This window comes from Ambystoma mexicanum, chromosome 7p (assembly GCF_040938575.1).
Source record: "Ambystoma mexicanum isolate Mex_15411 chromosome 7p, UKY_AmexF1_1, whole genome shotgun sequence".
NCBI lineage: Eukaryota > Metazoa > Chordata > Amphibia > Caudata > Ambystomatidae > Ambystoma > Ambystoma mexicanum.
This window is the reverse complement of record NC_090939.1, coordinates 954,356,019-954,383,651: the sequence shown is the minus strand read 5'-3', so window position 1 is coordinate 954,383,651 and position 27,633 is coordinate 954,356,019. Positions and strand designations below refer to the sequence as shown.

The following is a 27,633-nucleotide window of genomic DNA, read 5'->3' as shown; positions in this document are numbered from 1 at the left end:
AACCAGAACGTTCATGACAAAAGCCAGCTGCACCGTCGCTCAGTTTAAAAAAATCTTCTTTATTTCAATACAGAAAATTTAAAAGTTCCATGTGGGAACCTCCAGCCCAGCAACACAAAGTGTAATTGTTTCCCTTCGCGATTGAACGCTGCGGAAGAAAAACCACAGGAGGAGGCTAACCAGTCATTAAAACAGTAACAAGGGCACACCCCAACAGTTTGACCCCGCCACAATGTGTGAAAAAAAACAAACTCATCTCACAGCCATCACCAGATGGCATCACGTTTGGAAAGAAGTGACAACCCACAGAACTTTGAGCGTGGATGGACGATGAACAATCTGCAGGAGAAGAATCCACAGAAAGAACATTACGGTAAGATAATTTCTCCTTCAATAGATTGCTTTTCAGATTCCTCATCGTGATAGGCTCCCCAAGTAGTTAGGATAACAGAGGAAAGCACAAAGATTTAAACCAGTAGATTCTGCAGAACCGCCCTACCGAACCTAGCATCAGCTCCCTGTGCAACGTCCAAAGCATAGTGCTTGGTAAAGGTATGCAAGGATGACCAAGCTGCCGCCCAGCAAATATCCTTAACAGGGACCCCTCTCTGGAGGGCCGCAGAGCTGAGACCCCTCAAGTCAAGTGAGACCCTTCAATTTGCTGGAAGCTCCTTGCCAGCCGATTGGTAACACTCTGATATGCACAGGATGATCTACCGTGACAGGGTTCGTTTAGTGACGGCAAGGCCTTTTCTAGACAAGGAATGGGCTACAAACAACTGTTCTAATTTCCTAAACTTAGACGTATGAGCCACAAAGAAACTTAACGCTCTCTTCGGATCAAGGCAGTGGAAACGCCCCTCCTCCTCTGAGGGATGCGGCGGAAAGTAAAAGACAGGTAAGTCAATAGATTGGGAAAAATGAAACTCTGAAACTACCTTATGAAGGAATCTGGGCCTGACTTTAAGAGACTTTCTCATGAAGGAACTTCAGGAATGGAGGTTTGCTGCACAAGGCTTGCAGAACGCTAACCGTCCTGGCAGACGCGATTGCAACCAAAAAGCTGTTTCAAGGGACAACAGCTGCAAAGAACATGAATGCATAGGCTGAAATGGAGCCGCCATCAAAAAGGTCGAACCAGACTAAGATTCCAATTTGGGACAACAAAGGGGGTTGGTAGAAACTTGAGGAAGCCCTTCAGAAACCGGGTCATGACCGGAAGGGTGAAAAACAAACCTTGGTCTGGGAATCTCTTGAACGCAGACCGGGACACCAAATAGCACTTCACTGTAGCAACTAGAAGAGGCCAGTGAGAGAAGGAACTCCATCACTGTGGTGGTAGGGCAAGAGATAGGATCAGTGTCGTGTTCCCTGCACCATGCCTCAAATCTCCTCCACCTGCACACATGCATAGATCTAGTAGGAGGTCTGGCTGCAGCCAGCAATACCTTAAGTACCCCCTCTGATAGATCCCAGTCATCATACCTCATCCTCTCAAGAGCCACGCATGTAGGTTGAAGGAATCCGGGGTTGGGTGGAGAACCCGACCCTCCAACTGGGTGAGGAAGTCTGGATGCCGAGGCAACCAGTGAAGCGGACACATGGTCAGATCCAGGAGATCGAAGTACCATGTTCTCCTCACCTAATACAGGTGATCAGGATAATGGATGCTCAAAATCTCTTCAGACTCCTAAGAACCCAAGGAATGATGGAATTCGGAGGGAAGGCATAATGGAGAGGGAGGGTCCAATCCACCAGAACTGTGTCCCAAAGTGTACCGTTTGCCGGGAATTTCCTCAAGCTAAACTGTTTGCACTTCGTGTTGTAGTCAGTGGCGAACACATCCATTGCAGGGGTACCCCAGAGAGTGAAGACCTCCTCTAGGACTTCTGGGCACACTTCACTCGTGTGAGCACGTGTTCTGCCTGCTCAGGTCATCCGCCAAGCTGTTGTCTGTCCCCGCCAGATGAACTGCCTAGAATGAGATTTGGTTCTCTCTCAACTAGAACCACAGCTGAATTGCTTCTGTGCCGAGTGGGCGAGAGTGCACGCCACCCTGCATGTTGAGGTAATGCATGGCCACTGTGTTGTCCGTTAGGACGAGGACATGCTTTCCTCTAAGAGACGGTACTAAGGCCCTCATGGCTAACCTGAAGGCCTGCAACTCCAGCCTGTTGATATGCCACTTGGCTGATGGAGACCAGAGGCTGCTCACCTAAAATTCCTCACAGTGGGTGCCCCAAACCTTCAGGGACGCATCCGTGACCACTCGGGCCTGAGGCCAAGGTGGCCAGAAGGAATCCACTGCCAATAGATTGCTGCGCATTTTCCACCAGACGAGTCCGCAGACTACCTGGCTGGACAACCGAAAGGCAATCCGTGAGTACTTCCAGGTACTTAGACTGGTCGCTCAGGAGCCATTGGAGGGATCTCATACACAGCCTTGCCTCTGGCACTAGAAAAATACAGGAGGCCACGAGACCCAATAAGCGGAGGAAGGAAGCCGCTCTAAGAGTGGCGTGGTTGGCACCATCTGGGCGATGTTACTGACTCTCTCCTCTGGAGGAAAAGGCTTCCCTGCCCAGGTGTCTAAGACTGCTCCGATGAACTGGAGCCACTGAACTGGCATCAGATGGGACTTCAAGCTGAGAGAGAAGCCCAGCCTGTGCATAGTAGGCAGGTGTCTTCCAGATGAGACAAGACTTGCCCCGCCGACTTCCCTCAGATCAGCCAGTCATCCAGGTACGGAAATACATGGACCATGGATCCCTTGAGGTGAGCCGCAACTACTGCCATGAGCTTGGTGAAGGCCCTTGGCGCTGAGGTCAACCCAAATAGAAGCACTTTGAACTGATAGTGCTCATCGCCAATGAGGAACCTTAGGAACTTCCTGTGCTTCTGGTGTATTGGCACATGGAAATAAGCGTCCTGTAGGTCTATCGATACCAGCCAGTCCTGGAGTTCGAGAGTGTGGAGAATTTCTCTCATTGTCGCCATCCTGAATTTGTCCTTCAACATGAACTTGTTCAAGGCCCCGAGGTCCAGGGCCTTGAACAAGTTCGGGATGGACCCAAGAAGGATGGGATGGACACCCCCTCCCTTCTTGGGCATCAGGAAGTAACGGGAATACCAACCCGACCCCCTCTGATCGGGAGGTACCTCTTCCACAGCACTTTTCGGCAACAGGGCTCCTTCCTGGAGCTCCTGTCCTGGTTCGATTAGGGTGGGTGGTCTGTCTGGAGGTCTCTTAGGAAAGGCAGACAACAACCCCAAAGAATCAACTGCAGGGCCCAGGCATCGGTAAACAACCGGTGCATTGTGGGAGGGGAAATCAAAGTAGCTTAGAGGGCGCAGGTGACCCTGCCGCTGCTGCTGCTTGTTGGCCTCTAGAAGCCCCTGTGCCCCTTGCGGAACGCGAAAAGTGCCTCTGCCCTTGCCTCGCATGCGGTAGCTGTGCCGTCCTCCCATAGGGTACATAACTTATATAGCCTCTGTCCCTGGAGGCGAAGCTAAAGGCAGGTTCGGCTGCCAGCGCCGCTAGACCCAAAGATTAAGCAGCCAATTTTGACTCCTTGAATTCCTCCAAGGATTTGTCCGCTTTATGCCCAAAAAGCAGGTCACTTTCAAAAGGAATGTCCAGGAACCTGTTCTGGAATTTGGGGAGATGCCAGAGGTTTTAAGATAAGCTTGGCGTCTCATCACAACTGCTGAACCCATTGCTCTGCTAACACATTCTGCTACGTCCAGGCCCTTTTGCAACGACTGTTTGGCTACCTCCTTCCCATCTTTGACCAGCTGTAAAAAGGCGTCCTACATGGCACCCTCAGGGACGTACTCTGCAGCCTGTTCTTCTGCTTTCCATAAGCCAAACAAATATTTGGCGAAATCACATGCCACACTAGTGGCTTTGAGTGGCATGCTACCAGTAGTGAATACCTTTCTGGCCAAATCGTCAAATTTGTTCCCCTCTCTGGCCGAGGGCAGATTAGAGGTGGATGCTGCGGGTCTGGTGGAAACAGTGGCAGCCTGAATCACTAACCCTTCCAGGGAAGGATGCGTGGCGAGGACAGTAGGATCTCCTCTTATCAGCCTATACTTCCCTGTGAAATTGGCCTTCACGGGGGGAATGGAACAAGGGTGCTGCCATAAGGAGGCTAAAGGGTCTGCAATGGCTGGGTTTAAAGGCATATTGTCCTCGACTGCAGAACTCTCATCCAAAAATGTCATTAAGATCATACCCCTGAAGATGGGCAGTGGAAGCCTTCAAGCCCAGGGTGTCAACTACCCTGTGAATCAGTTCCCTCAACTTCCCACTAGTGTGGGTATAGAGCTGTTTTTGCTCTAACTCCAAGTCTGGAGAAGTATCCAGACCCCCGTCATCAAGTAAACACTGAGCCACAGCCAATAATTTGGCCTGGTCATCGAAATAGTCAACGCCGCCAGCTCCTGTGTAAACTGGGTCGACCGTGTCCTCAGAGTTATGTTCCTCAACTCCGAAAATGGAATGCATTCAATCGGAGAAACACGATCTCGATAGTGGCACAACGAAACCATCGCTGAATGCTGGAGGATAGACTTTGAAGCCGAATCTATCGATGCAAATGGCATTTTCTGCACTGAAGGACGGTCGGGCAACCGAGAGACATCGGGAGCCTCGGCCCTATGACCTTACGGTGACTTATTCCTGAAAGGATTAACACCCGAAGACGCTTTCGACGCAGACAGAGTGGCTAGCTTGCGAGCACCAAGCACCGATTTTGCTGCCAAATCTTGCTGGTTGGGGGCCAGAGCCACACCTACAGCCACTTGAGTCTTAAACATTTCTAACATAGAGGCCTTCAAACTCTCCCCCTCGTCTCGAGTGGTTGGCCCCGCCGAGGCCTTACCTCGTTGCGACGATGAGCTGGACTTGTGTTGATGGTGGTGTGTTGTTTCTTCCGCGAGGAAGACTAGGCATGGCTCCTGGACTGGGACCGTTTTTTGTTGTTCTTATGTCGTCGGTCTTTCCCCTTGATGGTGGTGGGCTCCTCTGTCTTGGCCTCCGAGGATCAGATGAAGGACCGCACCAGAGACTTGGCGACAGGTCGGCCCAAAGCCAGTTTCCCGCCCATCTCATGCAGGGGATTTTGACTGCAGCATTGCGCACGCCTTGTGACTAGCACCACGACACCATAGACGTCATGGGGGTCGGTCAGACATTTTGGCCTCTCAATCGCAGCATTGCTTGTAGCCCAAAACCCTGGTTACAAAGTACAATAAGAACGTCGAATAAACTAGAGTCGTGTTCCCGATGTAGCTTGCAAGCGTGTGGAAAAAAAGGAACTGATGCATGGGGAGCAGTGACGTGGTATATATATGATGCCTGACATAACGTCCGGAACCTATGATAGAGAACCAGACAAGATGGATAGACCGCCGATTCGAGGTCCACTACGCCCCCTGGTGAAAAGCAATCCATTCTACTGTAACCGCTGAGATCCGAGAACCCACTGAAGTGATCTCATCCTCAGTCTAGCCTCCAGCACCAGAAAAATGAAGGATGCCATGAGACCAAGAAACTGTACAAATTCCAGGGACGGTAGAGTGTCGGCATTTGGGAATTTAGTGACCATCTGCTCTAGGTTTAAAGCTCTTCCCTCGGGGGAGTGAGGTCTGCCCCAATAAACTGAAAGGTTTGTGAGGGTGTGATCTGGGACATTAAGTTAAGGGAGAATTCAAACTTGTGTCAGAATCGGCAGAGACAATACAGGTGACCTCGGGCTTGTCCCTGCAAGTTGGCCCAGATTAACCCATCGGGAAGACATTGATTGCTTCCCTTCTTAGGTTGGCTGCCACCACAGACCACAACTTGGTGAAGACCCTCGGGTGGAGGTAAACCCAAATGGCAGTACCTGGAACTGGTAATGTGAGATGTCGATCACAAACCTCTGGTACCTCCTGTGCTTGGGATGTATTGGCACATGGAAATAAGCATGCGGAAGATCCAATGACACCAACCAATCCTGAAGCTCTAGCCCAACGTGACCATCTTCAACTTGTCCATGTGCCGGCGGATATGTTGAAGCTTAGGTCTAAGATTGGAAGTAGGCCCCACATCTTTCTTTAGCAACAAATAGTTTAAAGTACCAGGCCCTGCCACTCTCTCTGTTTAAGGCAACAGCTCTATGACACACACACACTTCACAAAAAGTTGACAGAATTTCTCCAGCAAGAATGCATATGGAGAGGGGAGAGGATGAGGCCAGTTAGGAGTTCATTGAATGAACAGGAAGCAATATTCTTGAAGGATTACCTGCAAGACCCAGGCGTTCAAAGTGGTTCTTGCAACTCTGACATGGAAGAGTAGCCCAATTCCACTAGGTTGCGGTAGATAAGTCCAATTCAGTGGAGGTTTGGACATGGAGTCCCAGCGGGAGTGGAGGCAGAGAAAAAACAACTCTGCACTTCCCTGCCACTACCTTGGCAGGGAATAAACTGCTGGCTTTGCTGGCTAGAGGGAGCCTTGGCCTAACTGCGGTATGTGAAGGAGGGAGAGACCCAAAAGGAATAAGCTCTGGAGGCAGAGGCATGTTGTTGGGCAACCAACCCAAATGTTTTAGCAGTAGAGGTGGAGGCCTTACAATTGTCCAGAGAATGATCTGCTTTTTGACTGAAGCGGATCTCAGTAGACCAGCATCTTGAAGACTTTAGCCTGGATGTCGGGGGTAACAACAGACGTTCACATCCATGAATGTCTGTGGCTGACGGAGCGCGTACCTGTGGCTCTCATCAACAAGTGAGTCATGTCTAATCCCCAAATGGAGGATTGAACAGGCCCCCTTCATTCCATCATTAACAAGGGAAGGGAAATCTTGTTTGATATCAGAAATGGGGCTATTCCCTGCTGTCTCAGAGATCACATTTCAAAACAGTGGGTGAATTTATTCAAGGAGCATGTGGCATTCACTGTCAGGGGAGACTATCAGAAGCAAACACTTTTTAACCAAAAGCAGTCAACTTCTTGCTTTCACTATATAGAGGCAAGGATGAAAATGTGGCTGAGCCCACTGGTGAGGATTGAGCTAACAGACTCTCAGGACTGGAAAGTATTCACAGGAAAGCTGGATAGGTGGCACCCCAGTAATTGTTTTTTTCTAAGGTCCTGTGTCTACTGACACTTTGGAGGACAGTTTTAACCACACAGCCAACACCAGGGAAGGCACTGCCGGTTGAAAGGCAGAAGTGTCAGAACGGCCTTCAGGTCCCACTGTACCAGTGCATTGGCTTGAGCAGACACGTTCAGTTAAAAACAACCTTATAAATGGTTCGCTGGAAGGTAGCATAAGTCTGCCCATATGCAGAGGCCTGCATTAAAACCTGTTCAGGGCTGTGTCCGCACACTGGCATTCTGAAGGTCAGAAGTCAAATCGTTGTAGGCAGGCATCATATCTTGGAAATCCTCCACTTATACTAAAATCAAGGGTTTTAACCCATAAGGGATGGGATTTCCCTTATGATTGAAATCCAACTCATTTTGGCAAAATATGCCCCCAGAACCAGGGTAAACTCCAGCAAGGAGTCTGTGCCAAAGCAGAGGAAGTCAGCACCTGGGCTAGCACGTTCAGCGAAGACACCAGCGCTGGGCACTTGGCATGGATGTCCAACATCTATGGTCCGAATTTCTCCCCCTGTTCCAGCTTAAAGAGAGAGTGGGAAACGTAGGGTGGTGATGCTCCAGTAGTTTCTTAGTCCTACCTGGACCATGAGTGATGACTACTTTTTACGGGATGAGAAGAAAAAAATGGTATCCAGAATGTTTGCTAGGGGAACAAGTCTTACAGTAACAACGCTTCTTCTCTATCTGCAGCCATTTTCATGGTAGCTGTCCTTCCCGAATTGCATTTCACCCAGTCGTCCCAGATACTGGCCATTCTTGGAAGAGGGCTCCGCAGCAGGAGACTTGGAAGGAGTGTTTCCCCACCCCTGTGGAGGAAGGTGTAGAATTTAGCACTCTCCAAGAGCCCTTCCATGCATGGACTGGCACAAACTACAGTCTTCTATATCATTTTTCTCTTTCAGACTGTAAAGGCAGATCATTTGGGGATCAGTGAGCCTAAAAAGGCTTGAAGCCCAGCTTGGTATTCGGAATGACACATTTTAGTTTCAAAAGGGCTTGTGGAATTCTTGAGCAGTGTACTGAGTGCATGGAAAATAGGAATAGAGGCCATAGAGCACCAATGGCTACATATGTGCTGTCCCCCCCTTACACGTCCAGCATTATGGTTACACATTGTAGCCAAGCGGAGCTGAATGGCGACCCTACTGGTTGAAAAACCTTCCGAAGGCAGCTGGAAGATATATAGCCAAGATGGGGAAAATATGGGAGGGAGAAAACCTTTATAGATTGCCAGCCTATTGTCATGCGCCGCCTTCCGTGGACATTGTGGTCCCGATCGTGGCTCGCAGGCCACCATTGAGGCACCCCACCACGCTTACCCAGCGTGGCTTTTAGCGGTCTAGCTTTTCTGAAACTGAACAGGGAGGCTTATTAGCCACACCCTCCCTGTTCACAGTGCTTTGCAACCCGCTCGATCAGCTGCTTTGTCGGCTGTGCCTTCCTGGTTGCCTTTAACGCTAGCGTTTTCGCTTATTCTTTCCTCTCTTTATCCCCGTTCTGGTGCCACTCCGGTGGGTTGCCTTCTCGGGGCTTCACTCTCCGTTTTACCTTTTCCTCGCTGGGGTCTCCCTTCACCCCCTGCTTTCCTTCCCCTCTCTCTCTCTCCCTTCGTGTTCTGTTTACTTTCTATGTTCCGGCTTCCTTCCTGCTACCCCCGCCCTTGCTGGTTTTCTGTCCGGTGCTGGTGTGTTCGCTGGCTTCTTACATATCTTTCATTCCATTTACTTACCTTGTTCCAGTTCTGGCCGCTCCACACTTCCAAGCATTTACTTCCTGCGGAGTCCATTGGAGCCCACATTCCATTCTGCATCCACGTGGCCGACGCCTGCTATTGCTATTCGGCTGTTGGGGGTTTTTGTGCCCGGCTGGCTTTTTCCCCCATTCTGGCCCTTTCAGGAGAGGGGCCACAGGTAGTGCTTGTTCTAGCAATACACTGCGGCTTCCTTCCGTGAGAGAGAGACATTGGCTCAGAAAAAAAAAGAAACGAAGGAGGATTACTGCGCCCAAAGACATCAGATATCTTCAATTCTGGACTATTTGTCAGGTGAGGAGGAGGAGAAAGAGGGAAGGACGGAGGTGGGGGTGGTTCAGCCCCAACATCACACCCAAAGCGCTTAGCTCGAGAGGAAGTGACGGGTACAGGAAGGAGAGAGAGGCAGAGCAAAACAAGATGTTGCGAGTCTACAAACACTGTACAGAGCGCCCTCCCGTCTATTCTAAACACCTTCCCTTCTCACTAGGATTAAAGACCTTTAGAAATGCCTCACTGCAGGGTGCTGCAACTCCATTTGAATGGGTGTGCTCCTTTGATGCATGGGCCCAGGGAAGCTGCCTGTTGTGCGTCTGTCCCTGGTGGAGGGTGTTACCTGCCCTCAAAGTAACACCAAAGAAATGGCGTGGCCATTCCAGTTCCTGTCCTTTCCAGTTCTGTCATTTGGCAGGCTCAGCCATTCTGGCCAAAACACGCATCACCGTCCACAACTGAGCTGTCTCACAGGAGCCGACATGCGATATCAAATTGGATGTCGATGCAATCATCATAAGTAGTGTCATGCACCATTCCTTAGCTCAGGCATAGATTCTGAGTTTACCCTGCCCCCATTATGGCTACTTATGAAAATCAAAGTTTTGATACAGTGGGCATAACTTAATTGCATTCCCTACGCTGCAGAGACGTGGCTGTTACTGCAGCTGTCAAATGGACAACTTTGACCTCTGAACATACTATGTGCCACTGGTAGAGCAGGCACTGTAAATAAAGATGCTGATCCAGCAGGACACAGATACACAATATGCTTTTCGCATGGAGTTTATGAAAGGGGAATCTGATCTCCAGATTACCCTTGCATGGAGTTCATGAAAGGGGAATCTGATCACCAGATTACCCTTTCAGGGATGGAATTACCAGCATTTTATTAATTAATCCAAATTAAAAAAAACAAGGGCTTTACACCCTTGCCAGATGGCAAGCCGTCACACCATCTGAGATTCACCAAGCAGTCCACAGAGTACTCATTCGTTGAGCAATATCCAAGAACGCAACGGAGGACTGAATCCCTTTCAGTTGAAATGGGCACTGAGCCTGTGGGGGGCGGGGGGGGTTATTGGGGGCAAGAAGTTACTCGCATGTTAGCAGTCTTATGACAAAACAAAATCCTTTAATAACGGTACAGTAAATGCGCGCTTTGGCACAAGCAAGTTAAATGCTGCCTTTACTGGCGCCTGCACCTCCCAAAGGCTTTGTAGTAGAGAGCAACGTTTTTATCACCTTGTTGTCTTTTTACTCCAGATTCGACTAAATTAGCATCTTGCGGACCAAGAGTGATTAACAGTGTTTCAGTTGACATTTAGTGTGCCAGCTCCCCGTTGGCTGGCTGTCCCGTGATAATTTGCAGCATTCCTTGAATTTCTTGTAGCCTGCATTAAAATCCAAGCACCCCACGGATGCCTGGGAGTGTTTTTTCCCCAGCTGTAGGCAAGGTGGTTACCAAAACTGTCTAAACGAGTCCGTACATATTCAGCCGGACCTGGCCCCATGCACCACTCGAAAGCGGAACGCAGAGAGGCAGCCACTGCCAAGGTAGAGGACAGCGAACTTCCAGAAGAGCAAAAAGACAGCACCTTATCGCAGATGCGTCCTCTTCTCGTACTCGGAAAGAGGGTCATCTTGGTTTTACAATTCAACAAAAGCTACAAAGTAAAGTTGTATTCGATAACAAAAATGTTATCTAAAGGGCTAAAATAGGTTGAGATTTTGAATACCAAGCTCAATAAATGTTAAACCCCCACCGTCCATTGCACATTCCTTATAAATACGTACAGTCGCTGGTGCAAATACATACTGACACAGCAACCCTTTGAAACTTAAAACACTGCCGCCCACTAGAAAACATTTAGACGAAAACGAAAGACGCCAGAAAAACAATCGTAATAAACACTACAACAGTAAAGCAAATACAATATAGCACAACTGAGAGAAAAGTCTAATTAACACTGTTGCTAATTTGCTAGAAACACTTGCATGCCGGTTTCAAGCGGCGCTGCAACATATCTGCCTAGGAAACAAGAATGAAGCTGTACTCGGTTAAAAGGGATTACGCTGCGGCGCGAGGCATCCGTGGAGAAATGGTTTCTGCTGTGTTTGGGTTGCCATTTCCTAGCATGCCGAAACTTCACCAGGTGCGGCCCGCTTATCGTTAATTAGTTGTCACATACTAGCAACCTGCTTACCTTCTGTACCATATCCCTGGTATGCAGCAAGATCTGAAATACAGAGAAAAGAACTTAGTTACTCAGAAGCATTTTGAAACATCAGGACAGCTCAGCCTATCAACGAAATGCATACACAATTTTTTGGGTAGGCGTCTTTACGCCACTACGCACAATCCAATCAAATAATGTTATATTTTGATGTTTCTGAACAGAAAATCGCTTAGAAAAAAATCCAATTTCCAAGTCGTTGACAATGACTAAAGCCCATTCTAAATAAATCATTATTGAGAGTAACACAAATGAAAATAGTTTTGCACTAAAGTAACAAATAGGTCAACACCATTCGACAAGGACTATGTAATAAGTGGATTTTTTTTAAGCTTGTTATGAAATTGATTTGAAGGGAATCGACTTGTATTTTGTGAAATTAATAGAATGGCATGTTGCCGTGGTGTAAGCAAATAACTTGGTGGTTCACAAACAAAAATAGGAAAATATAAAGTTATCAACCTCTACGCATGTACTCAGGTTAGGGATCATGTTCTAAATTGGGTGGGACAGAGTGTTCGGTGTATTGATCAGCTTTGCACCTGGTGGTCTGTTTCCAGCAATAGTCTGTTAACCATTGTGGTAACTGAAAAAGAGGAGTTTCTCTATCCCCAGCGGAGTGGGACAGAGTGTTTGGAGGCTCGTTGGATCCGTGGACAAAAACGTGAAACAGAGAGCGGCTACCATTTGACTTGGTACGCCACCTACTACTGCAACTGTAAGTTCTGTAAGTGTGCGCCACCTACTCCTCCCCCATTAACCGCTCCCCTGGCCCGACATCCAGTGCCCCACCCGTTTGTGAGCTAACTGCAAAAACTCTGCAATGCCTAAAAGTCTTGTGCAACATCAACTAACATACTGCTGCACTAAAAACCGCATTGAAATCGCAGATCGCTACATTGTCATTTTGGTCCACGTGACCCGCGCAGAATCTGGACCGTAAGAGGGTTGGCTTTGATCACCGACAGGGTTTGGCTGCAGGGGCAGTGCCTGTGAGTAAACGAGCCTTCGCGTTTCGTGAGGGGCTCGGGGTCTAGGCTCGGTGTGGAATTGCTACTCCTGACTTTATATCTATAACCTGTGCAGTACTTGTGAACTTTTCCTGAGTTGGGACGTCAACTGCAGCAGCTTTGCACTGTTTCAGAAGTACACCGTTTGAAATGACCAGACCTCCACATCTGCTTGGTAAAAATGGGTGCCGGTGACTGCGGGGCACGTTTGGAAACCTGCCCTTTGAGCTGGCAACTGAAACACACACCGAGAAGACTTTATACATTGTCTCTATTGGAACTATTGCTTTATTACGGGCTAACTTGCCCTAAGAGTGCTACTCACTCAAGGCTGGTGAATTTGACAAAACATTCATCTTTTGGGGCAAACATCCCCTCTCCTTGAACTGGACCAGGACATTTTGGCATGGCCGGTTCGACGCAGGCCTATTTTGTGCGGCCAATTTACCATAGGAGACAGTTTGGCGTGCCCAGTTCTCACAGAAAAAATGTCTGTGTAATCGGCACGCGCCGAACTGGCTGCACCAAAACATCCTGCTCCGCGAAGGAACTACTGTGATAGGCTTGCTCCATGGCCTCGAGTTGGAGTGTATGTACAAGGCTGTGTGCATTTCAACACCGGAGGCAAATCGCACCTGGCATTTTTGAGGGAACATGCTCCCACGGTGGCAAGTGCATGACATACTTTGGTGGGCATGTGTGCACTACAGTGGGGGGGGGGGTACTATGGGAGAACTATGGTTGGCGATGCACAAAATATGCACATTTGAATCCATTAGTTAAGACTTGAATACAAAAATGCATGTTTAGCTAGCAGAACAATTGTGTTATTGCACTGACTTGTTAAATGAGATTGAGCCTGACTAACTCAGGGTGGGTGAGGGAGCCCCAGCTCCCCACAGGTTTGAGATATTTAATCGGGGTAAAGGAAGAAAAAGACAAGGTCTGCTACCCTATAACACCACAGTTCCAAAACCTAAAAACAAAACGTGTCAGAGAACAAAAATGGCCGAAGGGGAGTGATGCAATTTATTCAGAATCTATCTACGCCTCTAGCCCCGAAACAGAGCGTGAGGACCGGGGTGGGGCACATCAGATCGACAGAGGGGGGGCCTCCCTACTGTAACATCACTAGACAGGGGAGGACTGGTATGTGTCGAGGAGTCGGTTGTGGTATCATTGGAATCGCCCGTTCAAACTTAACTCCTCAGATACCGGCTGTGATTCTGATAGAAAGTGGGAAACTGTAGGAAGAAAAAGACAAAGGTAGTCAGCCGTTGAAACCCCAGAAAGGGTGACTGCTGGGCAATATGTGGGGGTAGCAGTAGAGGGTTTACCTACCCAAGGAAGGAGGACAGATCTAACGCAGACAGGGGGACCACTTAAGGACTGTCATTTATGACCCTCGGGGAGCGTAGATTAACGCTAAGGGAAGATCCAGATAGCATAGGGGAGAAGACTAGAGGGGAGATGTACAATAAAATGTAGAAACTCCCTTTGGACCAGGAGCAGGTTTTAAATCGCTCAAAGGTGATGGCTATATTGTGGAAATCCAAAGCATTGTCTGACTTATCCTCGAGGGACAATACCCGAGTGGAGTTTTGGAATCGTTTTAATATGGACAAGGTGATACTTCACTTTGCCTCAAATATGGTCCTTACCAGGTTTTAACTGAATCAAACGTGATTAGACCCTGGGGTTATGACCTTTTAAAACTTCAAAACATGAGTGGGGGCCAGTCAACGACCACTAAAGCGCACTGGGCAGACACCATGATTGCAGCCCTGATATTGGAAAATGTGAAATGAACGATTAAAACTCAGGGGGCAGGAACTAACAAGAGGGAATTTATTGTGCAGGCAGAAGGTTCAAGCCGCCCGGTAGAGGAAGACCACCGGTCCTGCGTTGCTGCCACTTTAAATGCAAGGCCTGGTAGCCCAATCTGAAGAGGTCCTCAATTGCAGTACACATGCACACACAGGCTGCCTTGATTTTGTGGAAATGTAGGGGCTTGTTACACCTGTTCCAGCCATGTAGTGTGGACCTGCTTGGTGTTGATCTGTTCTCTCTGCAAGAGTGCTAGATGTCAGAGGCACCCATCATTGACGGTTACTTTGTTATTCTTAAACCAGCCGTTAGAGGAGCTAGGGGGCGCCAGGCGACTGGTCTCTTGGCAGGTGTGTCTAAAAAGATTTGGGCGAAGGCTGAGAATTTGGCTAATCCCAATCCATACGTCCAGGGAATAAATCATGTGTGGAACACAGAATTATTTGTGTGCCTACCCGATACCCTGTTGATCAATATTTAGTGGAACAACGCAAACATTTCCCAACAGGATCTGTTGGATGCTGTCGAAGATATCCTGGTCCCAGGGGTCGGTAAAGGGGTACACGCCACTATAATTTGTGGAGACTTAAATAGTAGATGTTTGGAGTGGCCACCGGGCAAAAGCACTTCCAAGCTAGAAAAGACATGCCAGGTAAGGAGACAGGCATGGGGGTACCTTATGGCAGAATGGGGGCTAATAATACTCAATGAGAATATCAAGGGTGATGAACTGTCACACCATACCTGGGTGAGGGGAGCCCAAACCAACATATTGGATTATGTTTCAGAGGAGATTTACCCTGAAATTGAGTCACTATCCATGGCAGAAAACCCAGCGAGTGACCACTTCGCTCTGAGACTTGTTTGGGACAGCCCCTCTAGAAAGTTGAATCAGATAGGCTATGTCTTTGAATTAGACATTAATAAGGAGGGAAACAAATTAAAGTGGAATGAGAATAAAATGTTGGCTTTTAACAGTATTCTGGCGTCTAGGGAATTATTTTGAACAGGGTTTTAGGGGTATGGGCACTCGAGCAATCTGGGAATTGATTTATAACCGATTGCCCAAAAGGAAAGCGGGTAAAATGATTCACAGACCCACATTTCATGGAGCTATCTTGTTAAGAAAGAGAATTACAGCATTCTTAAGGAGACAGCTCAAGAAGGGCAGACGAATAGGAAGCCTCTGACGGTGGTTTATAGGGCATGGCTACACCATTATCACCATCCCTTGATGCTGAAGGATGCTCGTAAGATGCTAGAGGTCATGGCAAGTAAAAACTCATAACTTCTGGAACTTAAAGATAACGCCCATGCCCAAACGGGGTCCCAAATAAATCTGATATCCAAACAAACATGGAAGGCACACTTTTTACGGACATCTATAAATTAGAGGGGGGCACAGAACGTGAGTGGACTCGGTTTATGAAAAGAACGAAAGCTTGGGTTTTATTAGGCAATCTTGACGATTTGGTACAATTGATCTCTAGGAGTACAAAAATCTATGGCTTTGGGACCAGATGGTCTGTTGATATGTTCTCAAAAATAATCCGAAACCTGGGCAGGTGTCCTAGACAGTATGTTTAGGACCAATTTCAGAGAGAAAATGGTCCCAGATATGTGGCTCACTGCAATTGTGGTCCCCATTTAAAAAAAAAAAAAAAAAAGGCTCCTGATTGAACACCTCCAACTACAGGCTGATATTGCTGTTGGAATTCCCAGCTAAGATCTTCATAGACCTCGTTTTAAGAGACCTGCAAAACTGTGCCAAAGAGAATGGAAGGATGGATTATTTCCAAACCGGGTTTTCTCAGGGGAGTAGGTACTGAGATGAATGGCTTTGTGCTGGAATTAATAAAAAAAGGGGGCATTGACAAAAAAAAAACGCTTTATGTCACCTTTATATACTTTTCCATGGCTTTCTACACGGTCCCTAGGAACATGTTAAGGGCCAAACTGAACAAATGAGGTTGTCGTCCTGCCCTACTGGTTATCTTAAGAGCCCTAAACACGGATACTTCCATGTGTATGCGACTTGAGAGAGGGCAGATTAACCGCTCCAATTCCAACAGCAAGAGGTTTGAAGCAAGGCTGCCTACTGGTGCCGATTTAATTTTTTCTCTTCCTGTCCGATTTGAGTGAGGCCTTTTTGGATGCTAAATTCTTTCCTCCAAAATTAAACTCAACAACGATTAATTATCTATTATACGCAGATGACCTGATCCTAATGGATCACACGCCCATCCGGTTGCAGCGTCAGCTAAACGCATTGGAGGCGTACACGAAAAAGAATTTAATGATTAGTCTCTCCAAGTCAAAAATAAATTCTTAGCATACAAAAGGGCAGAGGAAAGGCAGGAGGACAATTCAAATGGTCCACCGGTGGGAAACCCCTAGAGAAGGTGGATATTTTGTATATTTGGGTTTCCCAATTTTGCAAACCGATAAAGCGAGACAGTTCGCCATAAAGAAACAAAAGATCACAGCATTGCCCGCTCAAGCCATCTGCCTAAACAAGCAATTTGGGTTCTTTTCGATTATCCCGGCTTGTGAATTTTGTAGTAAAAAAGGTGGTACTGGTGGTGACCTATGGTGCTAAAAGTACTTTCTTCTCCCTTACAGAGCAATGGTCAAAGCTCAAAGGAGTATTTTGGAGAAGAATATTAAATGTGCCATCCAGTGTTCCAATGCTGGTCATAAGGTATGAATTGGGTCAGACCTCGCTAGAAGCTCTGGTGAAATGGAAAAACCTAAACTTCTTGCGAAAGATTATCCTGGCAGAAGAGGGGTCAAGTTGGGTGATGTTAAAGCATGCTCTAGAGTTAAAATCTACGCCTGCCCTCAAAGTCTGGCACAGACAGTGCCTTGAAATACTAAATGCCATTGACTCCTCAGCGGCGTCTCTCTTAATGCATCCTTTGTAAGTGAAAAAAAAAGTATGGGAATCAGATTGGATTGACACAATTGACGTGTTAGGAAGTACCATCTATTCTCAGGCTTGTAGTTGGATGGTAGACCCTACAACACTCTGCCACATTATTTGATGAAATGCCTGGGGCTATACTGGCATGCACAGTGTCTACGCTTTTGGCTGAATGTGTTCCCCACTAAAGAAATTACGTATGTCATTATAGATAAAGTTGAGAAAAAGTGTTGTTGAAACATGTCTTAATTATGCTTTACTAGGAGTTGTTTCGATTCTGAGGTTTTTAACGCGTACTGTGTTTACATGTGAAAAGTTCCTTGTGAACTATAACACACTAATTAAATAATTGGGTGCTTTTGGGGCGAGTTTGTTTTCTTTATGGGCCATAAATCGAGTTTCAAAAAAATCATACTTCTGTTTGAACAAACGCGGTGTGTGCAAAGTGCAATCTCTAAAATTGTCGCAAGATCAATTGAAAAGGAAACATTTAGCAGGTGGCATTGTCACACACCTTCCCTATATATAAAAAAGCTAAATAAAAAAACATAACATTTTATTTTCTCGATCTAGTGTTGTTTCAGTTAAAAAATCACAAGTGGTGTTAGCTGTCTTTATTTAGCTTCACCCATGAATGTAGGGTCTCTAGATAGATTTCTGATCCCAAACACAATTATTTATTTGCATCTGATGGCAAGACTGAGATACATAGACAGTATTTACACAATCAGGCAATACCTTCGCTGCATAGCCTTTTAATAAATCAGCAGAAGCAATCCAAAAGCATGAAGTGTTTTGTTGCTTTGTTTTATGTTGATCATTAGAAGCAGAATCTGTGTCAAATAAGAAAAGATACACCTTTAATGATATGCAATGACTGCATAAGTGAGGGGCTGCTAAAATGTTTACAGATGGACTTTGAAGTTTCTTCAAATATTTCTTTGTCAGACTCCATAGTCACGAATTCGGGAGAATTGTATATATTAAACAGATAATAGGGAACGTGACTTCACTTTTTATGTTTCTAATTCAGGAGAAGCCTACCGAGTGCCTGAGAGACTGCAGACAAAAAACACACTCCTGTGCCACAAAACTCAAGGCATGTGCTGGATCCCAGAGGACCACGTGCCACACTCCTTTCCTCCTTTAGCAGTTTCTGCTGGGTATTCAGCCAAGGCACGTGAATGAAAGGCTAAACATCTCAAATGGCTAACCCTGGTGGCTGAATCAAAGGCAAGCAACAACTGTTCTTACCCCCCCCCAACCCTTCTTTATCCTACATCGCAATACCTGTGCTTCACTCAGCGCACATGCACACACTCCTACAAGCCTTGATGCTATAGACTCCCTTAGCCCACCATTTCTCAAGCCCCCTCATGCATAAGCACTTAAACGTGCCTCAGACAACTTATTTGTACATAAATCAGAATGCCCTCTCTACCCATTTCTTTCTCAGACTCACACCCACTCTTTCTATCTAAATTTCTACCCCACTTGGCCATAACAAGATCTTCACCAATGACTTCAGTAACCTCAGATCATCTGCCACCATCATTTCCAACACAAAAATACTTTGGAGACTTCACATAAATGGGTGCCGAAATTACACCACTCAACCTTACTTCACCAACTCACTCGAAAAAGAACAGATCTCCCACACACACACACACACACAATCCGGGCTTCCCTCTGTTCCTTAATTTCTTCCTTCCTTCTAGATTCGACTGACGACCAAGAAATGTCCTTTCCCATTCAGCCAACAAACCAACACTTTAAACCACCACTAGACCATTCACAAAAGATTCCATCCAGGCACTAAGGTTGCAGGTTTCAAACTGACACATCAAAAAAGTCTAAATGCACCACAATATGTCCACAACACTTTTCCCTCTCGCAGCTGTAGGATGTTTTAACCGGGCAATATCTAATTCTACCCACCCCAAACCCGGGACGCACAGTCCTGATTTATTTAATAACTTTAATGAATCTGAGACCTCAAATTGAATAGAATTGATTCCTTACAGATTCCATCCCCTTTCGGGACAAGCAACACACAAAGTTGAGCAGAAGGAGAAATTACTTACCGTAAAGTTCTTTCTATGGATTCTTCTCGCACAAATTTCTAATCAGACAGATATCCCTTGAAGCGCCAGCTGCTAGGAAAACAGACGCCACAAGAAAAGTGAGGACCAAATTAAGGTCCCAGTCTGGAAGAACAAAGCAAGTAGGTGAAAACATTCACAAGGTCCATCAGGAATTGGGCCATAACTGGTATCTTAACAAAAGACCCTTGATCCGGAGATCGTTTCAACACAGACAAAGCCAGCAAGTATTCCTGGACTGTGGTGCCTTGAAGGCCTGAAGAGGCCAGAAGGATCTCAATCACTGTAGTGGTGGGGCAAGAGATAAGGTCAATCTCCCGTTCCGTGCACACCTCAAATCTTTTCCACCTGCATGCATACAGCGATCTTGCTGACAGTTTGTGTGCAGCCATCAGCACCCCGAGTACCTTCTCTGAGAGGTCCCTGTCATATCTCATCCTCTCAAGAGCCACGTATCTAGGCTGAGGGATTCCGGGTTCAGATGGATCACCCGATCTTCAAACTGCGATAGGAGATCTGGACAATGAGGCAACCGGAGAGGTGGGTAGATGGTCAAGTCTCGAAGGGCCGAGTACCATGTCTTCCACACCCAATCCGGGGCGATCAAGGTCATGGTTGCTCGAAACATCCTCAACCTCCTAAGAACCCACGGAATGACAGGAACAGGAGGGAAGGCATAGTGGAGGAAGAACTTCCAGACCACTAGAAATGCATTCACTAGTGCACCGTGCACTGGAAATTCTCTTGAGCAAAACTGCACTTCCTGTTGGACTCTGTGGCAAACAGATCCACTGCTGGGGTACCCCAGAGAGAGAAGACCTCTTCCATACCTTCTTGGTACACTTCCCACTTGTGGGAGACCGTGCTCTGCCTGATCATAGCCTCTGACAAACCGTTCTGTGTCCCCGCCAGATGGACTACCGAGACGAGCTTGGATTCTCCACCAATCAGAACGACAGCTGCATCACCTCTCTGTTTTGGTAGTGCATGGCCACCGTATTTTCAGTCAGAATCATGATGGCTCGCAACTTGTCTGTTTAAGTGCCACGTGGGCTCAGTCACTGACCAAAGGCCACTCACCTGCAAGTCCTCACAGTGATCGCCCTAACCCCTCAGGGATACATCCGGGAACACACTGGCCTGGCCACGGAGGGCAGAAGGGTTCTCCCGCCAACATGTTATTGCTGCTGGTCCACCAAAAGTGGTCGTCGACCACTGACCTAGGCAACCTGAGAATGTCCCTCAAAGGGGTGGAGGAAGGAAGCGGCTGGTAAGGTGGCGTGGTTCTGGACGAGCTGGACCATCTATCCGACGCGGGCAACTCTCTCATCCGGAGGAGAAGCTTTCCCGACCAGAGCATCTAGAACTGCTCTGATGAACTGGAGCCTCTGTGCAGGTGTGTGTGTGTATGACTTCTGCAAGTTCAGGGAGAAGCCCAAACTGTGGAGTAGCGAGCAGGTGCACTCGAGATGAGACAAAATGTGTTCTGTCGACCTTCCACGGATCAGCCAGTCATCCAGGTACAGGAAAACATTGACACTAGATCTCCTGAGGTGGGCCCAGAGTACCGCGATTAGCTTGGTGAAGACCATCAGAGCCGAGGTCAACTGAAAGGGGAGCACCTTGAATTGGTAGTGCTCATCCCCTATGGCCACGTAACCGTTGCCTGTTGCAACCTGAGGGCGCAATGAGACCAGTGAAAAAAGGTTGCTCCATCACTGAAGTGGTTGGGCAAAAGATACAATCAATCTCGCATGTCCTGCACCACTCCTCAAATCTTCTCCATCTGCTCATGTACAGAGATCGTGTAGATGGTCTGCATGCCACCACTAGCACGTCAAGTACCCCTTCTGAGAGGTCGCAATCATCACATCACATCTCATCTCAAGAGCCATGCATGCAGGTTGAGGTACTGTGGCTGAAGTACTCGACCTTCCGACTGGGAAAGGAGATCCAGACGTCGAGGAACCAGAGGTGAGCAAATGGTCAACTCCAGGAGTTCGGAGTACCATATTCTCCATGCCCAGTCCAAGGCAATCAAGATCATGGTGGTTTGAAATCTCCTTAACATCCTGAGAACCTACAGGATGACTGGAATCCTAGGGTGTGGGGGTCCAGCATAGTGGAGGCCGGAGTCCTACTCCACTAGGTTTGCACCCCCAATGCACCTTTAACTGGGAATTCCCTCAAGCAAAACTGTCTGCACTTCCTGTTGGACTTTGTGGCAAACAGATCCACTGTCAGGGTACCCCACTGAGAGGAGATTTCCTCGAGAACTTCCTGGCACCTCATGCAAGACCATGCATTGACTGCTCAAGGGGTACGCCGCCCATTCTCCACTCCCGCTAGACGCACAGCTGAAGCCAAGAACTATTCTACAACAACCACAAATATAGCTGCATTGCCTTCCTTCAAACGGGCAGGGACCGTACACCACCTAGCTTGTTCAGGTAGTGCATGGCCACTGTATTGTCCGTCCTGATCAGGGCGTGCTTCCCTTTGAGAAAAGGCGCAAACCTGATTGACCGCAGCTCCATCCTGTTGATGTGCCACCAGTTCCCCATTAAGGGCCAAAGGCCGCTCACCTGCAGATTCTCGCAATCTTTCAGAGACGCAACCGTCACCATCCAGGCTTGGAGCCACAGAGGCCAGAAAGGTTCCCTCACCAACATGTTGCCTCTGCTGGCCCAGTAAACTAGATCGACTACTGACCATGACATCTTGAGCATATCCTTTATGGCGACGAAATAGTGGGACCATTTACCCCTTAGCAGCCACTGCCGCGACAGAATTCGCAACCTGGCCTCTGGCACCAGAAAAATACAGGAAGCCATGGGGCCCAAGAGGTGGAGGAAGGCAGCCACTGGTAAGCTGTTGTGGCTCTGTTTCAACCATTTGCCTGACACAGGTAACTATCTTCAGAGTGAGAGGTTCAGGGAAGGCTTCCCCTACCCGAATGTGCAGGACCGCTCGGATGAATTGGAGTCTCTGTGTTGGTGTAGTGTGGGACTTCTGGAAGTTTAGGGAGAAGCCCAACCTGTGCAGCAGCGAACAAGTGCCCTCGAGGTGAGCCAATATCTGCTGTGGAGAATTCCCCCAGATCAATCGGTCATCTAGGTATGGAAATATGTGAATGCCAAATCGCCATAAGTGCGCTGCAACCACCATCAGCTTGGTGACGACCCTGGATGCAGAGGTTAATCCAAAAGGGATAACCTTCAATTGGTAGTTGTTGTCCCCTATGAGGAATCGCAAGAACTTCCTGCACCTTTGGTGGATGGGCACATCACAGTATGTGTCCTGCAGATCCAACGACACCAACCAGTCCTGGAGCTGAAGAGCATAGAGAATTTCTCGCAACGTCACCATTTTGAATTTGTCATTCCTCAGGAACTTGTTTAAGGCCCTGAGATCCAAAATGGAACAGTCTCCCCCCCACCCCACTTTCTTGGGTACCAGGAATTATCGTGACTGCCAGCCCGATCCTCTCTGCTAGGGGGATACCTCTTCTACAATGCCCTTCAATAATAGGGCTCGCAGTTCATCTTGGAGCTCCTGTTCCAGCAGTTGAGGGGAGTTTTGAGGGGGGCTTCTCAAGGGTTTCTTAAAAAGGGCAGACCGAAACCCCCATTTGACAAGCTGCAATTCCCAGGCATCAGAGGTTATCTCCTGCCACTGGAGCAAGTTCTGGTCAATCCTTGCTCCAAATGGGGAAACCTGGGGATAAAACTCAAAGCGGCTTCATGGGCAGTGCCACCCCCGCAGCCACAGTCTGCTGGCCCCTAGAGGCTCCCATGCCCCTTCCGGAGTGTGGGAAATGCCACTGCAATTGCCTGGGTTACGGCAGCTGTGCCTTTATCCCGAAAGGGATTTACCACCTCCAACCCATTCCTCTGGAAAAGAAACCGAAGGAAGGTTTGGGCAGCTGTTGCACAGCCAAGCCCACAGACCTGGCAGCCAGTTTAGAGATTTTACATTTCTCTAGAGACTCATCGTCCCTAGGGACAAACAGGTTCTCGCCATCAAAGACCATGTCCAGTAATTGTGCCTGGATGTTAGGCAAAAAACAAGAACTGTGCAAGTATGCTCGTCTCCTTAGCACAGTGGCCAACACCATTCCTCTACCCAGTGTGTCCAGGCCCGATTGCAAGGACTGGCAGGCCACCTCTTTCCATTCGTCCAACAGGTGCAAGAACCCTTCTCACATCTCCTCTGCAGGCAGATGCTCTGCTGCCTGTTCAATTGCCCTCCATAAGCCATGTGAATATTTAGCAAATGCACAGGACGCATTCACAGCCTTTAGGTCCACACTAACCAACGCAAATCCTCTTTTGCAAGGGTGCCAGTTTCCTTAGTATCCTTGTCAGTAGGGAGGTTGGGCATGGATGTTGGCCTTGTATTGAGAGTCGCTGCCTGTACCATCAGCTCCTCCGGTGTAGGGTGGCTTGAGAGAAAAGGTGCCCACACCACCCACCTTGCGGATTTATATCTATTTGTGAACTCTGAGTTAATCGGAGGGGTTGGAACAAGGCTTCTGCCACAATATTGAAATGGGGTCAGTGATGGCCACATTAAAAAGGTATTGCCCTCTGACAGTGGCCCTTTATCCAAAATGTCAGTTAGGTCATAAGCTGACAGGGGCTTAGAGGGGGAGCACAAGCCTAGGATGTTTACCACCCTGATGACTGTTCTGCGTTATTGGGCATTAGCATGTCCATAAGGGTGATTCTTCCACCAAGGTGATTCAATCAGCCTGATCGGAGAAAAAATAAATCACTTCCACCAGGACCTCCCTGTACTTGCTTGAAGTCAAAGGTCACCTGATCCCTGTCGTTATCTAAGATTGATCGCATCATCTCGAAAAAAGATGATCGAGGCTTGGGGACAAAATAATGGTTAGGTATCCGCACTGACGTAGTCGCCCCTGTACCGGACGGCGCCGATAGCAATGGCATCGATGGAGCAGTCGACTTAGTAACAATCAGCGTCTAACCTGACGCGGTCTGCTTGGAGCTGGAAAATCCAGGCACAACTGGAGCCCACCAGGCCTGCTGCGTTGAGGCAGAAGCTGTGCTAGCAGCAGCCCTTTTGGCCATTTCGAACATTTGCCCTTTGAAGGCCTCCCACTCAGCCCTCGATGTAACCTGACTCAGTAGAAACTTAACCTTGTCCTACAAAAAGTCTGACTCATGCCTGCATTGTTGATGACGATTTTCTTCCAGGATGAGAATGAAGAATGGCTTTGTGAGTGCAACCTCCTCTGATTTACTTCAGCATCGATTCCTTTTCAGGTGTGGCCCCCCTCTTTCGATCTGGTGGTCGATCGAGCTGGAGATTTAGATGGAGGCTGCCCAAGCACAAGCTTTGCCGCCCGCTCCCTCAGCGTGGCACTAAGGAACCACATGCAAATGCGGTGCTGGTCAGCAATTAACATTTTCAAATTGCAGTCCTTAGATCTTTTGAAACCCGACAACTTAGGAGTCATCACAACGAAGTACAAACTCAATTACAAAAAAAAACTAACATTTTATGAAATTCTCTTGACAAGAGTTATTGCAATGACCAGCAAGCTGAGGGAGTGGACAAAAGGAACACTGCTACGGGGGACTAGTCACGTAATATATAAACAATGGTCGACGACCCATCCGGAGCCGACAAGCACCACGTAGAGTCAAGATGGATCGACGGAGACGGGATGCACTACGATGCCTGTAGAAAATGTTCAAAGCAACTGACACTGGAATGGATATATATCTGAAGAGTAATCTGCAGCAGACCGCAATCCATTTCTTGTGCCCTTCACTGCACAGTTAAGCAGCAAAATTCAAATATTACATCGGTATCAAAAAGCCCAGTAAAGAAGAAGAAATTACTTATCCCTGGTAATGTTCTTTCTGATTGATGTACCTACCACCGATTCATCTTGGACATTTTCTCCACCTTTGCAACACTCTCAAACATTTTCCGAGCGGGGGGGGGGGGGGGGGGGGGACGACACTGTGCATTCTGGTGTCCATCATAGAGTTATCATCTTCGTGACCGGATGCGACATTGGTACAAATAGCGCGCTCTGCAGCCTGTGAAGTCTGTTGTCATTTTTTCCACTTGCACAGCCACGTTGGGATTAGAGACAAAAAGTAGTCCTTTAGGTATTAAAGGAGAGTCATAGTATAATCGTATTAGAGAGCTCCTTAACCGTGGGGCAGGGTTAGAGGTCGATGAGGAATCTGTCGGAGGAACATCAATCAGAAAAACATTACCAGAAGTAAGCATTTTATCTAATGGATTGTATCTTCCCATGGATTCCTCATCCTAGATAGACTGCCATAGCAGTAAGACATTACAGAGGAAGGAAGGAGCAAAATACATGGCAATTATGTCTCCACTGGTTGGAGGACAGCCTTGCCAAACCGAGACTCATTTGAGTATATTGTGTCCAGGCAATAGTGTTTTGCAAACATGTAGTGAGGTGGCAGAGTAAGGAGACAGACACAGTTTGGCTTGATCCACAATATTTATTTAAATCTTAAACAGGGAGGGAAAAACACCTTGCTAGCTCTAACTCTGAGCGGATTCCCTACCTCAACAAAACAAACTAATACGACAGTCAGGATTTCAAAATAAATGTCCACAGTCCTGTGTCCAAAACCTATTCAGACGCTCACGTGCAAATACTGCAAAAGCTATTATGAGGGAAAATAAATAATTCTTGTAAACATTTCTTTTGTAAATTGAATCAAGTAAAATAAAAAAAATAAAAAATAATATATACTTGGCTGTTTTCCTACAGCCTTCCTCCTCCTTGGTTATATTATGGTTGTATTTGGAACTCCAGAAATTCAATGAAACATTATGCACCATGTTCACAACCTCTTAAACAGATCCACTAATACGATGACGGGTTAGTGGGTTTTAGCACTGTTGAGGGAAAGGATTACCCTCCCCCGATGATTCACCCTCACATGCCAAGGGGGACAAGTCACGCTCCCCGGGCTTTCCTCTTACCAATTAGTAGTTCACAACTATTTATCCGATATGCTCAAAATCAAAGGGGGACAATCCCTGTCCCCTGTCTTTCGTCATTTCACTGTAGTTAATCTTGAATTCTAAGTAAGTAGCCTCCTTCCTGGTGAGAAACCCAATCAAGTTTGCCAAGGGGACAATCCTCTTCCTTGGGCTTTTCCTCTCTTTTACTAATCATGTAATTCGTATTCATCTTTGGTATCTTTCTTTGGTGTCCGCTCCTCTCCTGTCAAATGCTGGCAATATTGCATGAAAGAATTATTGGGACGAGGAAGATCAGGATCAGGTTTTAACATGTTCGTTGTAACAAGAACAGGCAATTTCCTTCCTTTGCAGTTTTCTGTTTTCTTATTCCTCCCCTCAAGGAAGAGTGACTCTTTATAGTGAGTCAGTGTCCATTACTTCCATCCATTTGCCAACTAATGTGTTCATAAGTTCAAACTCCCATACTCCCCATCCGTACCAGTTTCTCAGCAGCAGGTATGTAGTAGTTTGGTACCCTTTTTTCATCTCTTCCTCCAGTTGCCACACAGGCTGTTCTCAAGACGGCTTTACTGTTCCACGTATCAGAGACTGGCGCACGCGGCACCAATTGGTGAGACCTTTGTTTTCCCCTTGTATCCTGCATCGAAGTTGCCAGTTGTGGCCCGAAGCTGCATGGAAGCCTCTGTGGATATGCACAACCCGCCTCCACCACCTGTACACACAGGCTTGCAGGGTTTTGCGAGCGCTTCTGCTCCGAGGCTGCTCCCCTGGAAACTGCATCAGGCAGTGCACATGCAAATTTCTCGTGCCGCGGTAACTAATGCTGTTTTTACAGCATTCTTGCCTTGGGTATTCAGGGAATGTTTAAGTAGCGCCCAGCTGCCACAGATCCCGTCTGGAATTCGGCCGCACAGTTCACTGAATTTACTAGCTATACGTTGTGTCAGGTTTCTCCAATCTTTTTGCGTTTCACCCCGTCGCCAGTTGTAATATTCAAATTGCCTGCTGGTTTCACCCATCTCGGCTCTCATTTACTGCGCTATCACAGCCTTTCCTGTTACGGGTTCCATTTCCACAACTTCCCCAGTTACTCTAACAATTACTGCTGTTCCTTCTGCCAGCACAAACACTGCTGCTGCTGCTACTGCTACTGCTACTACTACTAATACTGCTACATCAACCCAGGTTCAGTTTATGGTGTGTTTTTATGGCCATGCTAGATTCCTTTGTTCTATAACTACTAGAACACTAGAACGTTGCTGGTAGTTTCCTAGCACCTCCACCTTGGGCCTCCTCGTCGCAGTACTTGCAGCAGTTGTTATTGCTGGTTATTCTTTGGAAATTGTT

General features: G+C 47.4%; 1 protein-coding gene across 2 annotated transcripts in view; it reads right to left on the bottom strand.

Moving 5' to 3' along the window:
* POLA1 (DNA polymerase alpha 1, catalytic subunit) overlaps positions 1-27,633 on the bottom strand; it is a 2,474,741-nt gene that overhangs the window by 1,259,578 nt on the left and 1,187,530 nt on the right. The window contains exon 27 of one of the 2 annotated variants that reach the window (XM_069637299.1): positions 11,387-11,419. The exons of the other annotated variant lie outside the window; for it this stretch is intronic. Coding sequence (XP_069493400.1) covers positions 11,387-11,419 — 33 coding nt within the window. The remainder of the gene's footprint in view (positions 1-11,386; positions 11,420-27,633) is intronic. 2 annotated transcript variants of the gene reach the window in all.